The sequence below is a fragment of the Cervus elaphus genome, chromosome 24, assembly GCF_910594005.1.
Source record: "Cervus elaphus chromosome 24, mCerEla1.1, whole genome shotgun sequence".
In the NCBI taxonomy this organism is placed as follows: Eukaryota; Metazoa; Chordata; class Mammalia; order Artiodactyla; family Cervidae; genus Cervus; species Cervus elaphus.
In genome coordinates this window covers 58,548,792-58,566,548 of record NC_057838.1, presented here as the reverse complement: position 1 = coordinate 58,566,548, position 17,757 = coordinate 58,548,792, and the positions used below count along the sequence as shown (strand labels likewise).

At 45.6% G+C, this 17,757-nt stretch overlaps 1 protein-coding gene across 5 annotated transcripts in view; it reads left to right on the top strand.

Moving 5' to 3' along the window:
- Positions 1–17,757, top strand: part of CACNA1D (calcium voltage-gated channel subunit alpha1 D) — a 344,231-nt gene that overhangs the window by 3,103 nt on the left and 323,371 nt on the right. For all 5 annotated transcript variants that reach the window (XM_043886198.1, XM_043886202.1, XM_043886200.1 and 2 more), the window contains exon 3: positions 3,391–3,496. In XM_043886198.1, coding sequence (XP_043742133.1) covers positions 3,391–3,496 — 106 coding nt within the window. The remainder of the gene's footprint in view (positions 1–3,390; positions 3,497–17,757) is intronic.

Below are 17,757 nucleotides of genomic sequence, written 5' to 3'. Positions count from 1 at the left end.
TTAAAAACAAAAAAACTACTAGGAATAAAGACATTTTTGACCTTTAGTGGAATCTTCTCATTCTGATGTTTGAAATTTGCTTTGGATACTCCAAGTAATGCTAAGGTTGCTTGTAGGTCTGCCATTTGGTGAGTCTGATTGTTCAGGTAGCTACAAATATGAACATTTGCTTCACAGGGAGGGAGCGATTTGGTCATCAGTGCTATGGTTTCCTGGAATTTCCTTTTGACAAGTTCCAAAACAGCATTTGAAATGTGAGCATGAGGGAGCCTGTGGAGGGAGAGGTTTGTGTGTGCGTCTTCCAAAGCCCGAGAGAGGGTTAGCGCCCAGCCCTCTCCGTGGAGGAATTTGCAGTTGTTGCCTTTATAAAAAAAAAAAAAAATTCTGTGTCCTTGGACTGGAGCTACATTTCTGGGTTTCTCCTTTGTATTTTTAAACCTGAGCTCCCGATGCCCCAGGCAGGTTATTAGGGCTCAGATCTTGGAAAACTGGGGTGCATTGCCTGCTCACCTCCTCCCTTAACCTGGAGGCCAGGCTCCAGTCCCTGCCACCCATCAGAAAAGGTTGACTGAGGTCTTCTTTCTGAGCAAATAGCTTTCTAATTAGTCAGATGATTCACTGGTTTGGTAAAACACAGCATTTCCTTTTCCCAGAATTATATTCGGGGTTGACCCGGGCCCTTGAGCAGTCCCTAGGCTTGGGAAGGAGTATGGATGTAGGGCTTTCCCACCGAGCCCGGGTCGAGAGGCCATGCTCCAAAGAGAGGACACTGGTTACCGGCTGGCTGGCGAGTGGAGCTGGAACCCCCTTATCATTTGAGTGCCTACCAAGGCAGCCCTTTGTCCGCCCTCTGTCTTAACTGGCTATTTCCTATGCTCACAGAGAGTTAAAATGAGGTAACTGTCTAGAAAGGTTGTGGAGAGAGTAGCCCAGGGTAGGCTTTGAGGGGTTTTCATGTGCGTTTCCTTTCCAGAACAGATGTCTCTTCTCCAGCGGGTGTCGCGGTGTCTCTCACATGGCTGGGGCTGTGTGGATGTGTTTTTCTCTTTAGGTTCTTTTTGAGTCTGAGGACTGAACACTGGAGTCGGCCCAGGAGGGAGCGGGATCCACAGGGAGGGGGGTCCCTCGGAGGGGGTTGGTCTCTCAGCGGCATGGCAGGAGCACTTAGTCAGATCGTACTTAGTCACAAAGGTCTCCTCCTCCTCAGGTTGGCTTGACGTGACTCTGAGTAAGCAGAGACCTCTCGGTGGGGTCATTAATTTCATGCAGAGTGAGGTGGGAGGCCTGGTGCTGTTTCTCTTTGTGCACCGTAATTTGTATATAGTAATTTATGTGAACGGAGCGAACTCCTGGATGGTGGTGCTAACTCCCTTTCCCGCATTGCCAGACACGTGTGTGCAGGAATTAGGGGCTGTGGCTGCCAGTGCAGGGAGAAGCCGCCCTGCAGATGGGAAGCGTTTGCAGAATAGATCCTGAAACGCTGTGTGATGTGTTGTTTTCAGTTGAGAGTTTCCTTTAAGTTCTGGGAGCAGGGCACAGACAGCCTTCTAAAGTCAGCTGTGTGCCAGGCTCTGTCAGCACTGGGTGAATGAGGTTTTTGAACCTGCTGTTTGTTTATACATGGAGGCAAGGCAGTGTGTCCTGCACTTGGGGGAACAAGGAAGGGATATTTAGGATCAGCCCCATCTATTTCTCTGACACTCTGTTCTGCTTGGCTTGTCAGAATCTTGTGGCAGAAGGATAGGCTCCAGTATTACCTACAATCTGAAACTTTTTTCACCGTGATGAAAAAGTAGTCTTCTGTCTGGTTTTCCTAAATAACATCAGTACTTCTCTGATTTGCTGGTTTATCATTTAGGTATCGGGAAACTTAAAAGGCAGAATGGTGATGTGGGAGATGGCAGAGGCAGTGAGTGTGTTTTCATATAGGATGGCTTTGGGGCAATTGACTTTTTAAGTTTTAGAAGGAATTGCCAAAAGGAAAGATGAAAAGGAGTTTCTGAAGTCTTTTTAAAGTAGACTGCCTTAAAGTTGGATCCCTACATAAGAGATTTTGTAATACTAGGTGAGTTAAAAGAATAACTATGAGGGAAGGAAAAGTGTCTTGAAAAATAAACCCATCAAATTAGTAAGGGAATAATATCATTCACATCCATGTTTCAGTGAGTGTTGAAGTTCTTCAAAAGGCTGAGGTTTCATGAAACGCAATGGAGCAGAGACATGAGGGGTCTTTATTTCCTTCAGCATCTTTGGATTGTCCAGAAGGAAGTCAAGGTGAATGCAGATCTGTGCACATTCTCCAAACTTTAGGACTTGGAGGTGTTTAGTGAAACTGTGGCTTTGCCTTTAGTGGATGAGTGTTTGGGAGAAACAGTGTTGTACAGCCAAGCCTGGAGTTAGAGATTAGATTGGTGCTTGTGAAACCTTGCATTTGGAAAGGCTGAAAACCAAGAGAGGAAAAACAGTCATTTTTGGCAGATGTCAAATTTTGTATTGCCAGTTTTGACAGTGTCTCTTAATAACACCAGAATGTTTAAGCAAGTATCTGTTGAGGCTGCTCGCAGAGTGATTCTTCCAGACAGACCCCTGAGATTTAGAAATGTTAAATCGAACTCTGAAAGTGTCTGCTGCTGATTTCTTATGGCCTTGTATTTGATTTGTTTATGAATTGAACACAGTAACAACACATTATAAACTGAGCTCCAGTCCAGCTCAAATCAGAAACAGTGGTAACTGCTGATTAGTAAGGAAAGCAGAGGAGGGAGGTGAAGCCTGACTCGCTTGTTACAGGATTGGAATAGCTACGAGATAGTCACAGGTGGTTTGGAAAAGGTCCTTGGTGACTTGTCCTGTCCTAGTCCAGACAGGAGATCCAGGCGGAGCTGGCCAAGAAGAGCCACCAAGAAAAGGGCTCTAACATGTGGTGGCAGGGATTTGTGAAAGAGATTTATCTCATGATGATTTTTCTTTGTGTCTACAACAGCCAGGAATTTAGCTTTCTAAGGCCCTTATTGCTGTGAAAATGATATGAAGCAGAAACCTGGTTCACACAGTGCCCTAGTTGGATGAACTTTTAGGTTTTCATATAGAATGTCCAACAGAAGGATGAGTGTAACGTAATCCTTGCCGCAGAAGAAAAGGACTCGTGGAGAGGTCATTTGATAGGAAGATCTGCTGTGAGTTGACCACTGGTGATCACTGCTGCTGGAAACCTCATCGTCACAGCAGTCATTTGAATAAGGATTTGTGTGTAAGATTGTCAGTTAAAAAGCAGTTCAAGATGGTGTGATTGAAAAGAAAAAAAAAAAAAAAGATGGTGTGATTGAGAGTGTGATGAGAGAGATGGTGTATGTTAGCATGACGCATATATACCTTAACAAAAACTTTCAGACCATTTGACATATTTATATTATTGGCTATTTTTGCCAATTGTGTGGCCTTAGCTATTTACATCCCATTCCCTGAAGATGATTCTAATTCAACAAATCATAACTTGGTAAGTGTCCTTAGAATTGCTGCTTGTCTTGATGTGTGCTTGTCAATGACCTCAGTACTGAAGTTGGCAGCTGGCTTTCTGGGTGGTTGAAATTTACAACGATGCATGTGATGTTTCAGAGTTTTGCAGTGGTGTTTTTTTTTTTTTCTTTTGACCTGTATTCTCAAATTTATACTGAATGAATGAAGTGTTTAAAGTCATGAATTTTGTATAAATAGATGTGAAACTTTTCATGGAAGAGGTTTGTAGCAGATTTAAAAATAACTTTTCTCTCCATGTAGCCTTTTTTTGGTTCTACCATTCTCTTCCTGGTGATGTTAGCTTTTTTTTTTTACTTAATCTAGTGTTATTTGGGAGTTTGGGGTACTTTGGTCAGTTTTTCTGGTAAGTAGAGAGTTATATAGATTTTGTACATCAGCTATTGTTGCAGAAGTGGAACACGACAAAACTAATCATCATAGAACATAATTCTGAGAATAATATAATAGAGTGTCTAAGTTCCTCCTGTTAGTCCTATGACATGCTTCAGGATAAAATGATTCTATAGTGAAATAAATTAGGATACTTCCATATACTTTATTGCTCTTTTAAAGATTTATCGTGCACATTAACTCAGTAAAAGCTCCAGGAAAGTCTGTAGTTAAAAAACCAGTTTCATTTTGTTTAACTCAGCTTAGTCCCTGAAAGTAATTGGTCATGGATTCTTTAAACATTTTTTTGGCAGCGTGCATCACAGTGTTTCATGGAACTTCCTTTGGGAAAGGTTGATATAGTTTAAAAAAAAAGCACTGAAGAGCACTGGAATGGGACTAGGAATTGTCCTACTGGGCTGTCAACTGTCTGTACTTTGGGGCGTTTCCCAGATCCTTTCTGCATTGCTGTTGACCCATCTGTCAATTCAGGGGACCGGACGAGAAGATCGCCAGGGTTGTTTTTACCTCTGACATCCTGTAATCTTGCCCTGATGATTCAGAATTCAAGATTTTTCTGGTGCTGTGGCATCCTCTTTGCAAGGATCAGTCCTTCATGACCGGAGCCCATGCAGAAATGAGGTGAATGAGGGCCTGGTCCTGGATAACAGCAATTTTCTCTCCTGGTTTGCTTTTCCCCCTTTCAGCTGGTTCCATTTGCTTTTGGTTTCTTATGTTGAAGCTGTATTTTAATAGGTCTGAATGTTCTTAGCTGCATGTACTGAAGGTAGAACTAGGGTGGGGAGAGCTCTCCCAGGGTCTGGAGACGGTGACATTATGCTCTTTTGACTTTAGACTTCATGGTTTATGTACGGGATTTCATGTTGCATCTCTAATGTGCAGCATATTTTATATGTAGTGTGATTTCTCGTCATCTTTGGGCTTTTGTAGTCTGATGTGTAGAGAATTTTAAAAAATTATGGATACTGCTACTGCAAGTACAACTGGAAATGGGAGTTGGATATACAGATAAAGACTGACTGTTAGTATATATTTATACTATGTTAGAGATGATTTATGTGACTCTGGGTATTTTAAATAGCTTCTGATTTGGTTGTAGACATGTGCCTTTAGACAGGCATTTCAAAGGAGAAGCAGAAGTAGTGAAAAGCCCCCATCAGTGGGGCTAGATCATCAGTCTAGGCCACAGATGGTGTCAGCCTTGTTACCAAATTTAACAACGTGGATGGTGACCCAGTTTGTTGCTTTTTGTAGCTCAAGAGAACATGATTAAACAAACTTAGAAAATAAATACCTTTCAGAAAGGCAGATTAATTCAGATCAATGGAATAATTAATGTAGCTGCATGTATAAGTCAATTAATATTCTGATTTTTTTTCCCCCAGGGAAATTCAGGGCACTAATATAAGAAGTGTCAGACCATTTGGATTTCTCAGCTAATAACTGGGGGAATAAATATAGGAAATAAATAAACTATAGGAAATGAATAAATCTTTCTTCCTAACCCCTGCTGTCCCTTCCCAGTGGATCTTTTCTTGGCAGTTCTTAAACAGTGGTCTTTGTGAGTGGGAGAGGGCAGGGTGTTAGTTTGGCAAGCCTTTTTTAAATACCAACATATATTTCTTTGACCTCTTAATATTCTAAAGCTTAGAGCATTCTAGTTTGTGTCTCCATTTACTTGGCTGGTCACATGGCCGGATGAGTTTAATCTCTGCCTAACTCTTTAAATGTCTCTTTTCCCACTGTAGGAAGGGAAAACTCTGTGGATTTCCCCCTGACTCTCAGCAAGGTCCCATGCCATGTCAGTCCTCCTGCCAGGGAGCAAGTTTTTTTTTTTTTTTATAATACATTTGACCCCATTTGTACCAAAGTGATTGCTCTATTTTTGGGATTGGTTTAGAGGCAGCTGAACGAAGCTTATTTTTCATCTGTAGTAAGTACCTTTCAATGAATGTGAATGGCAAATCAAAGGGCAAAGACCCATACGGATTGCAAAGCTGTACGTGTCAGGGAGCTGGTGGTTTTCTTTGCCTGCAAGCTCTGTTGGGAATGTGGATGTTGAGACTTAGAGTACAGTACTGTACCCATAGAGTACAGTTCAGGGCCAGTTTTGTGCAACATGTTTCTGCCTGTTGCAGGTAGTTTGTCGTGAGATTATTACTTTCATTGCCTAAGAAATGCGGCCGTCACTCTTGGTCCAGTGTGGGTTTGGCCTGGGTTGCACATCACTGAGCCAGCTTTGGGCATTTGAGATTACCTTGGGGGCAGCAAGTTTTCCCAGGGGTAGTGTTTTTAAAAAATATATATATAAACAGTCTCAAGTTTCTGCGCAGCTTTCCTTTGTGGACTTGCAGGGACCCATGGAGGCTGCAGTCATGGAAACGGTGCAACTCAGTTCCCACAGCCATCTCCCTCCTAGATCAGTCAGTAGCAGGGGTTCTGCTTATTGAAAGCATATATCATTCATTTAATTTTCTTCTTAGCACGGGGCAGGGGGGTGGAGAGCGCTTCTTTATGGAGTGTCAGAGTGGGGACGATCACAGTTCCTGTACTTCACTGTGGTAGAAAATGCTTTATTTGGCTTTCCGAACTTCAGTTTCTCATTAGCAACTGACTGAAGCCTCAGTCTGGGTATCCTGTACCTGGAACTCCCACCCCACCCCCAAGGCTCTGCAGCGCTAAACAGCCTCAAATTAGGACCTTCCAGAGAGGGGCCCCCAGCTTCCTCAATGTCTGCAGCCATGGAGGGGGGGTGCCCGTGGCCCCCAATGCTTCAGAAACTCAGAGAGATGGTTTTAAGTCTTTGACTCCCTTTGAGCCCCTTTTCATCTTGTCTTTGTGTGTTTTTTTAATAAGTGTTTAATTTATTTACTCATTTGACTGTATCAGGTCTTGCTTGTGGCATGTGGAATCTAGTTCCCTGACCAGGGATCCAAGCTGGGCCCCCTGCGTAGAGTCTTAGCCACTGGACCAGCACAGAAGTCCCACCTTTATGTTTTTAGGTTGCGGACACTGGGCCTCAGTAAAGCCCCCTGCGTCTTCCCCTTCTTCTCCATTCACTCTGCGGTTGGGTGGCTTTTGCTGGAGGACTGAACATGAGGCTTCAGGGGCAATCTGCTGTCCGAAGGAAGTCCAAGTCCTCCTTGGTCTGCCTGACCTTTTCTGGTTGACTCTCTGTGCCTCTCCTTCATGCCCTGCTCCCCCCCAACCCCATTCTATTCATCCACCAGCCTTTCCTAAACACCCCTCCCTACTCTGGTCCACCTCCTGGCCTTTTCTCCATCTGAAATACCTCTTGCTCCCTCCCACCTCTTCATCATCATCACTGTCTTTGGGAAGACTCTCAAAAGGTTGTCTCTTCTGTGAAGCCTTTTCTGAACCTTATTAGAAGTAACACTTTTATCTGAACTGCTCTCGGCACTTTGCATATGAAGCACTCTATATTTTAGTTATTTATGTGCACATCTTATCTTTATCTTATCAAGCCTCTTCAGAATACAGTTCACAGTGAATCCTTTTGGAACCCCAACAGCACGGAGCCCAGAGGGGTGTACACGATGCTCATAAACGCGGGTTGTTGAGGACCACTGAATGACCACTCTCAGGAGAAGCTCCTCACCCTTCAGTCTCTCCTCTGAACTCAGGATTTCCTCAGGTGGCAGGTCTCTCCATGGACACCTCTGAAATCCTCGGTTGGGGGTGGGTGGCAAGTTCCCAGTGTTAACTACTGAAGAGCTGAGGGTCTTTTGACCCTGCTTCTTATGTCCCTGTGGCTGAAGGTGCCGTTGGAGCTGGGTTTCCCTACTGAGCATTCCTGGAGGTTTTGTGCTCCAACTCCAGGGCTAGTAGCAGCAGAGTGCTGGGAGCCTCCCTGTGAAGCAGTGCCGCCTGGGGATTCTTGTCAGTGAGACCAGATGCTTTACGAGGGCCAGGAACGCTGGGGGACAGCCTACTTTGATTGCGTTCTGTCCTCCATGGCTGAGATCCCCACACTGGGTTTCCTGGGTTTAAAAAGCAAGTTCATTGGCTCTGCATGCCCCAGGGTTTAGCATCTCACATACTGAATGGTGTGAATTGAATTGAAATACCTGAAACACAGTGTTATAACTTGGCTGCATGGGCTTTGCCTAGAAGGTGGCTTTTAGTTCTGTACCTCATCTCTGTCTTTCTGTTTGAACTGTGTGTATTTCTGCATGCCTTTAGATTCTGTTTTTTTTTTTTTTAAGGATTGCTCCTATGTTGCCCTCACTTCAGCCTTCTCTGGTCCTTGTCCCCAACTTCTACCCCACCAGCCTGTGTAAATAGTACTTGCTTTCCTTTTTGCAGACATTCACCCCTTTTCACCTTATTCTGTAACTACTGTGGGATGTTGCTTGGTGTGTGGAGTGCAGTTCTTTGTGTGGTCTCTGGGCTCTGACAGCCTGGCTTTTTGGATGATGAGCTAACTGACTTTGGACGAATGTAGCACATGCTGAGGCTGGAGTCTGGTTGATCTCTGTGGTGTTGTGAGCTTCACTCTGCTTAAGGGCACAGTAGGCACATGAGGAAATGCATATGAAATGAGTAGGTCCATAAATGAAAGACTGTGCAGGGCTCCATGGCATGTACTTTATAGATTAGTAGTTAATTTTCAACAATTGGCTAATGATTAATATTTGCCTGAGAGGCTGACTTTCATTGTCCAATATTAATGACAATCCCAGGAAATACCTGTCAGAGTTTGCCTTAAGTTTCAGCGTTGTATATTTCTTGGCAAATGTAGCTCTTTATATTTGAAGCAGGAGAGAAGTAAGACACGTGCTTAATACTTTTTGAATCCCTGCATCATACGCTGGCTTCTGTGATCAGCATTGTGTGTGAACCATGTGTGAGTGGTTGTACTTGTGTATGTATGTGTGTTTGTGAGACATTTCGTGTGAATGTTGGTGGAGGAAGGGCAGCAAAATGACCAGACTGGATGGACTTGTGTAGTAACATTTAATCCAGATTTGGTTTCCTGATCTTAATGGAGAGTCCATTTATGTCTTGTACAAGTTATAGCATCTCTTTTGTCATCTTACCTCACGTTGACAAAAAACAAGTTTCCTAGATTGACCTTTTATTGAACACATTTTGAGTATCGGCAGTTTTTCAGAAATCAAATCTGAGTCTTAAAGGATTCAGATTTACTTCTATTAAAGTTCCCTAAGAAGAATTCCCAAAGGATCCTTTAAGGATTGTTAAAAAGCTGATCTCATTGTTTTATAGACACACCTCAAACACTGGAACTTTCCTGGTTAGACCCTTTAAAAATGAGCCTATCTTAGAGACTTCCCTGGTGGTCCGGTGGTTAAGACTCCCCTTAATGCAGGGGCCGCAGGTTTGATCCCTGGTCCGGAAACTGAAGATCCCCCATGCCTTGTGGCCAAAAAAGACCAAAACATAAAATGGAAGGAATATTGTAACAAATTCACTAAAGACTTAAAAAATGGTCCACACCAAAAGACTCTTAAAAAAACAAAATGTATTTTAAAAAATGAGCCTATTTTGGAGTGAGGATATGTTGGTGTATTGGCCAGAACTTGTTGGATTACCAGTTGCAGAAACACAAATTGGCTTAGCTGGGGAAAAAAGAAGTACGTGTGTGTTTGTAATTTATTAACTGAGCTAACTGAAAAGTCCAAAGGGTAGAAACTGTTATCAGACACAGCTGGAAAGGGGCTTAAAAGAGGGTCTCGGGATCCCACCCTGCACCCCAGCACCCCCGTCCCCCAGGCACAGTCTGACTGGCCTCCAGCAGCTCCCCCTTACACACCACCTGAAACGTGCGTCCCATCAGCTGGCTTCAGGGAGGGTCTTTGGGGTCCCTCCCTGGGAGATGCATTCCTTCTTTAACCTCAGCTCAAGTTCAATATTAAAAATGATTGTGTGAGAAACAGAAGACCCATGTAGCAGATTCGTGGGTAGCTGCTTTTTCTAACCTAACTGTCTGCAAAACGTGAGAAAGACTTACTATAGAAGTACTTGCCCAGCAGTAGAGACACTTAATCTTGTTAACTCCTAGTGGTGGTGGTGGTGGTACGGGGGCGGGGGGGGGTAGTCTAGAACAGACCCTCACCTGCACCCCCCACCCCCCGGAAAGTCTCTAAAGAGATTGCAGAGGCTCTGGGATGCTGGTGCCTGAGCGGAGTGTTACTGCTTGCTTGGACTCTGAGTCACAGGAAGCACTGTTAGTGGGTGTCCTTGCCCCATGGGGTGGCGGTGGGGGTTGGCAGGTCATTCTGGAATAGACTTGAGCTTCTTGTCATGCTCCTAGTCCTGGGGCCCTCTGCCATCAGCCCTGTAGGATATGTCCCCAAGACCTGTTATGCCCATGTGTCTGAAATAGGAAAGTGCCAGAAGGTGTCTTCCCTTTTTAATTCAGGTAAGATTGGGATTCTCGCAGCTGGGGTTCTTGTGGACAGTGATGTGCTTGACTGGGCAGGCAGACTGGCCCTGGGAGGTGGGGAGGAGGGCTCAGTGAGAAAAGCTAAAGATGGGGTTGGAAGAGGAAGTGTCTGAGTGGAGGACCCGTCCTCCATGTGTGCATGAGGGCTGGGGAAGAGTGCGGTGGGTGGATGGACAGTTAGCTATTTCTGACACACACTTTGTAGCATGAAGACTTCTTTTGGAGATTTTTAACTAAGCAGGGTCCCAGACACTGTCCAGGCTGAGGAAAATGACTTTTTTCTGCAGAACCACAAAGCAGTTACTTCTGCTAATTTCTTTTCTTCCTCCCTACTGGTTGATGGGTGATTTAGAAATCACCTGTTGAAATTTTTGAATGAGTGAACGTGAGGGTCAGGCTGGAGGGAATTGGGGGGCCGACCTGAGGGAGGGAAGGCCGGCTGCACCCTTCTCAGGAGAGATGCGGCTGACAGGTGGACCCACCTGGGAAGGAAGGAGAGGGTATCTTTGGTCAGCTAGGCCTGGGGATGCAGAGCAGGCTGGCTGTGAGGTTCATGATTTCCCAGCCGTGGTCATCTTCTGAGGGGCCCTCCCTGCCTCCCTTCCTTGCATCCATGGGGAGGTCTAGCACGGCGTACTCACAGATACTTTTGTAGTGTGTAAGTGCTCTTGTTTATAAGACAGGAAGTCAAGACACCATTATTCAGCAAATATTTATCGAGACCTGCTCTGCAAAGCATATCAGACTCAGGGGTCCAGATTGTAGCTGGTGCTGTGATGGGCTTCCTCTGCCAGGTTGCCCTTTTATGAGGAAAACCCACCACGTGGGGTCAGAGAAAGGCTTTCTTTGTTTTTCATATTTTGTGTTCTTACAGTAAATCATCATTCAAATTTATAGAAATAATTTATATAAATAATACATGAATATGTTCTTCTAAACTGTTAAAACAATACAGATAAAATGACAGTTTTCTTTTGCCTATCCAGCTCCTTCTAATCACAATAATCAGTTTCATATTTTTTTTTTAAACTATGTCTGTATGTGTATATCATCTGTGCATTTTGAAATAGATATTTATGCAGTTTGGGTATTTAAAAGTTTTATGCAAGTGGAAGGAGACTGCGTGCACTGTAAAGCTTATATTTTTGCTCCCTTAATGTGTCTTACAGATCCTTCCGTATCTGTGTGTAGAAATCTGACAACTCCTTAGCTGCCATAAAATATTCCATGTATGTGCCATAGTTTATTTAGTTGTTCTCTTTCTGGTGAGCAGTTAGGTTAGTTCCTAAAGTTTTGCCGTTTGAAACAATGCTGCCTTGAACATCCTTGTATGTGCTCTTTGTGTGTACAAGTAAACATTTCTCTGGGATAAGTACTTAGAAGTAAACTCTCTGGGTGGGAGGACAGTGCGTTTTAATTCCATATTTCCTGCTGCATTGGCTTCCACTAAGCCCCTATCGATTTACACTCCCACCCCCGCAGCTCCTTGAAATCAGTCGTCCTTTGATGAGTGACCTCATTTGTTCCTTATCTCAGGCCATGGGAAAGGAAATCTTAGGGGCTTGGAGAGAGCACAGCCTCTTTCTTGGATGTCTGGTAGACACCCAGAGCATCTGGTTAGAGCTGCAAGTCCTGGAACCCTGAGCACCAGACTCGTCATCTCTTTTGAACCACTGACTGAGATGAAAGGCATCAAGGCTGCTTATTCTTTACCTTGCTTTGGGTGCCATGCACTTGGGGACCAGGATTCTTTCAAGGGAAACATTCATTTCAGGTAGCTGACAGATAAGTAAGGCCCGAATGCAAAAACTGAGCCTTTAGTTTTGTAGTGTTTGCTTGCTGCAGTTGAGTTTTAAGGCAAATACTTCCTTCATATTCCTTTTAGTTGTGGAAGAAAAATATCTCACCTGGTATGTTTCTGCTGTCTCCTGTTCCTTGATTATTAATTATTCTATTTTCATACACAGTAGAACCTTGCTATTATTATGGTATTTATTACAGGATTTGTCCCCCTTTCTACTTCCAAAAGCTCTGATGTGGCTTAGAAAATGGAAGCTGGTGAAAGATGGGGCAGCCAGGAATACAAACCAAAAGCAGATCTGCTCAAGTTGCACAAGGCCAGCGGTTTGCAGACACCCGAGTACAGAACTGGCCGTTAGGCTTTGCAGCAGTGGTGGCAAAAGGGAGCACTTCTGATTTACAGGGTTTTTTATCCTCTCAACAATGGGAAGCGGCCTCACTCATTGTGAGAGGCACTTTCTAGGAAGCAGATGCAAACAGGAATCTACAGCACGGGTCCTTGTACAAGGTACTGCTGGGGTGCGGAAAGCTGTGTCTTTGCTGTGCTTTTGTTCACGAGAAGTAAATGCCCTGCAAGCAGATGGTCTCTGGATTCAGAGCTCCTAAAGGGTTAGGGCACAGCATTAAACTAGCCTACCGGAGGCACTTCTGTAGTCTATAACAGTTTTGCTTTTTGGTGATATAAATTACTACAGAACTAAAAACTGGGAAGATTAAAGAAAGAGTAGTTTAAAATAGCTATTATTTAATCATATATAAAGTCCTTTTTGGAGCATTTGTTATGTGTAACATATAGTCTGTTAAACATACTCACTTACTGCCTTAACTTAGTTTAAGCCTGAGTACAAAAGGATAATATGAATTAATGCAAAGAACCACTCCCAAACCCTCATTTTGGCAGAGCTGTGGTTTTATTATTTTACTCTAATGTGTACTAAAGAAGTGACCACTATTTAAAAGGGAAGACATCCTTGAATGTTCTTCAGTAAATAGATAACCATGGGGTAAAATGAAACACTGTTTAAATGACTCCTTTTAAATTGTACAAAAGCAGCTTGAATGAGTAAATGGTTAAAATGATGCCCTTTCATACCAGTAATTAGTCCCTTAGTCCTTTTTCTTTTTTAAGATAATGCAAAAGTGTGCTTCTTTTGGGGCATTCACAAATTCTGAATTATTGAAATATAAATTAATAGTGAATCTATCTAAAGCTGTCTTCAGAATTTTTATCTGGTGGGACTGAAATTAAACATCAAAGGTTCTAAATTAGAATGTGGGGAAGTGGTGATACCCAGCAAGAATATGGTAGAAGAGAGGTGTTTAAGAAACCTTTTTTTCTGGAAAGCCCTGTGGAGTTGGGACTAGTTTGGTTGGGGCTGAGAAAGCTTTGGTGCTATTTTAGGTCGGTCAGCTGAATAAGCTAACTGATAATCTTAAAGACAGGGGATGGGGGGTGGGGAACAGTAGCTTAGATGCTGGTTCTGATTTACTCTGGTGGTACTGACTGTGAATCACAGACCCTGTGAGGCTGGGATTGGGCAGGACCCCAGAGGCCTTCAGATGGATGTGTTCCTCCTCCAGACCCAGCAGTTGACTTGCTCAGGGTTGCAGTGAGAGAGGAACCAAGTGGGGTCTCAGGCCAGGGTGCCTGTCCCCGGGTCTGTTTCCTTCCCACCCTCTCTGTTACAGCCATGAATCCAGGTTGAAATCAGGCATTTCCCATCTGACTGGCAGGTCTGAGGATGCCAGGGGCGCTTGTGACATCTGGAAAATCAGATGACAAAAGAATGTCTCTTCAGAGCAAGCTGGGCATTCAGCCGACTTTGAGTTATCTCAATTTTTTTATCTCTTCGATTTTTTTTTTGTCTTTCATAAGATAGTTTTGATCATCCCTCCCTCGCCTGTTTTACTTTGTAAGTTATTCTCTTACTTTCTTCATGCCTATTAACGTGCAGGAATCATTTGGCCACAGACGGCTTCATTATTTTAGGCAAAGAGGGCAGTGGCCAGTGGGTATGGGAGGGTAGGTAGGGATCAGGGGGCCAGTTGCCAAGTGCGGGGGGCGGGTCTCTCCTCAGTCATCTGGTTCTGGGTGGCTGGCCTCCCTTGTCTTCTTGGCCATAACTGAAGGCTCAGAGGTAGTTGCCTTTGTTATGAGCTCGTGGCTGGTGTCTACTGAGTCAGGTGGGCTTTGTATGTGTAATCTCCTTAGTTCTCCTTTAATCCTCACCTTAAAGTCATGAGGAAGAGACTACTGAGGGCCTTATTTCACAGGTGAGAGTGGTGAAGCTGCTCACACGAGGCCCCGAGGCCTCCTAATTGGCAGGGCCTGGGTCCACATCAGGCTTTGTGCCTCCGCAGCCCGCTCTCCGGCAGCCGGCGGTGCAGGCAAGCTGGGCCTCATAGGCCGCTGGCCTCTATACGCCCCTCAGTGCAGCGGAGGCCAATGGGGCAGCGTGACGCCGGGACCTCCAGGTGGGTCTCTACGCAGGCTTCGTGGCCCTGGTTTTGGTTCGGGCCTGGGTTTGGGGACTGGCCCAGAAACTCCTTCCAGAGGAAGCATTCCCGCCGCTCAGAGGCCTTGCCAGGTCGGGTGGGGCTGTGGCTGGAGAGAGTCAGGGTGGCCCACTGACCATCTCCTGAGGCACCTTGTGAACCCAATTAAAATGGGACTTGGAGGAGTTTTAAGTTTGGGCATTGCGTCGATTTTATTGCATTTTCACTCCGTGAAAAGCGTTACTCATGAAGGGAAAGTGTGGGGGTTCTTGTGCGTGGGTGGGTGGTAGGAGTGAGCAGTCAGGGCTGTGGTCACACTGCTGCTCTTCCTTGCCCGGTCTCTTCCTTTTCTGTAAAAGAGGAGATTAGGCGGCTGGCAGGGTGAGCGGAGCCATGACTCCTGGGAGACATGGAGTCATGGGCTCACTGTTGCCAGCGCGGCTGCTTCCTTGAGCCTCCCACAGTCCTGGGAGGTAGGGGTTGCCCTGTCCTCCGCTTTCCAGGTGAGGAACCTGGGTTCGGGAAGACGGACCGCTGGCTCCTGCCCGTGAGGGAGCAAGAGAATGGGCATCGGGTGAGGGGGGGACCCCTCCAGCCACGTCAGGTTTCCCGGACGGTTCGCTGGGTCAGGGATTTGCTTTCCATAGCCATTTTACAGAAGGTGTTTTCAGCGGACAGACCCATTCCTTCTGTCCCCTGAAGAGCCTGAGGCGTAGCAGACAGACAGGGTGCTAGAGGGACCTGGTGTCGTATCAACAGGAAGTTACCCGCCTGTTACAGGAGGCGGTGGACCTGGACTGCACCCCATCTTTGCTTGGACAGTGGTCAGGCTGTTGCTTTGCCCTCGGGACACCGAGGAAAGAAAGGGGCTGAGTTAAGTGATCAGGATCTGGTTCCCACTGATGGGAAGCCTGAAGCCCCCCTCTACAGAGTTATCGGTGCGGCAACACAGAACAATCCAGAGCTCAGCCTCTCGCGAGACTTGGCTGCGTCCTTGCCTGAATGCTTCCACGGGGACTTGTGAGTGCACGTGACCAGCTGTGTCTTGTTCCTGCTCGGCCCAGGTGGGAGACCCTGGCTCTGTCTCGATTTAAATGTTACTCAGAAGAGGAAAGAAAACAAGTGCTAAGGTGCAGAACAGGGGCCCTGGGATTTTTGTTTCTCTTTTCCTCAGTGTGGCCCAGTCGGTGGAGGTTGGTGGGCAGCGTGCCCCTTCCCTTCTCTTTGCATAACGGGGGTTGGGGTCGGGGGAGGCCTCGTCACTGCTCCTGGATGCCAGCTGGACAACCATTGAGGCTGGAGGTCCTGACCGTGGGTCTTGACTCCTTTCCGTCCCGGTGGTTTGTGAGCTGGAGTCAGGTGCTTTTCCCTAGGAGCTTCGCAGAGTCGCCCCTGGTGGGCGCAGCCTGTTCCCTGAGCCATGTACTTGTGTTAAGTTTGGTCTTACGCTGTTTTCTTATTTCCAACAAGAGTGTGAACTTGTTGCGGGCAGGGACCCAGCCTGCCCTTGTTTGCCTCCTGCTCGGTTCCTGGCATGAGGCGTTTGTAAATAGTGGACCAGTTAGTGAAGCATCACTGTGTCTGTGTCAGCTGCTCTGAGGTTGCCTTATCGCTTTGACTGCTTTCTTAATGTGGCCCGATGGTCTCTCTCTGCAAGCTGGGAACAGAACTTTGGAGAGAGGGACAGAGCAATGGAGGGGACCCACAGCAGGACAGAGAGGCAGAAATGGAGATAGGGGAGAGGGAGAGAGACAGGAGGGATGGGAGAGAGGGAGATACTCCCTTTGGGAGAGAATGTGATTGTTTAATGAAAACAGCAGAACCTACAAAACCAAAACACAGTGCTCTCTTCAAAGCAGTTGTTCTGAGGCTGTGCTCTTGTCCCAGTGATGCAGGAACGCTTGTGTTCAGAATCACTTTCAAAGCCCATTTCTACTTTTCATTTTGCTTTTGTTTCTGGCAAAAAGTGGGGGTGAACCAGGTTGATCACTGACCTTATTCACTAGCCTTTTCCTAAAGAGATTCTGGGTATTTCTGAGAAAATCAAATCTGTCTTCAAAGAGCACCACATTCTCTTGTCTGTGAAACTCTCAAGAGGAGGGTGTCCTGGGCTCTGGAGAAAGTCGCCCTGGGAGCTGCTCTGAGGGGTGGCGGTATTCCCAGCACCACACCGCCTGCTTCCCAAGCCTCCTCCTTTGAAGGGAACAACACTTGTTTATGTGATTCTGGTGTGTTGATTAAACAGAACAGCCTTCCTACTTTGCAGTCACACTTCCCTAAGTCTACAGTCCCATCTGGTGCCAAGAATCCGTCCCCCTAGACTTTCTTCTTTAGCCACTGGCCCCAGGAACACCGTCAGATGAAGTATTTCACTCCCAGCTGTAGCCTGGCTTTTAAAGGCTTCCCTTGTCCCTGGCACGACAGACTTTCATGTTACCCCAGAATCAGGGGACTCAGATGTGGGCTTCTCAGAAGTGGGGATACCTGCCTCACTCCCACTAGGACTCAGGGGTCTTGTGAACATACGTAACTGTGTCATTCACAGCTGTCGTGCCGGTAATTTTCACAAGCAGAATTCGTTTAGTTCCCAGGAGGACTCCTTGGGCCTGACTTAGAATATGTGAGTTTCTGCAGTTTTTCTTTCCTTGCCTTTAAAAAAAAATGCACTTTTGATCCTGGTTAGGTTAGACTTTTTCATCTTAGCGACAGCAGAAAGTGCTCCACCCTTGCTGTGTGTGAAGTGTGCGAGACGACGCAGGCCGCTTTAAAAATAGCCTCTCATTTATAAGTGCGGCGTCTTCAACTTAAGTTGTGTTCTGTGCAGGTTCAGAAGGTCGCCACTGGCACTTGTTGGGACCTGGGGGAAATAAATAACAATTAATTGGTCTCCACTAAGTGGATGGGATGAAGGCACGCACATTTTTTTTAAAAACAGCCTTATTGAGATATAATTTGCATACTGTACAATTCACCGTTTTAAATTATACAATTCAGTGGTTTTATTATATTCAGAGTCATGCAGCCATCATCAAGATCAATCTTAGAACATTTTCGTCACCTGAAAAGAAACCCCATACATATTAGCCATCACTCCCTGTTTTCTTCCA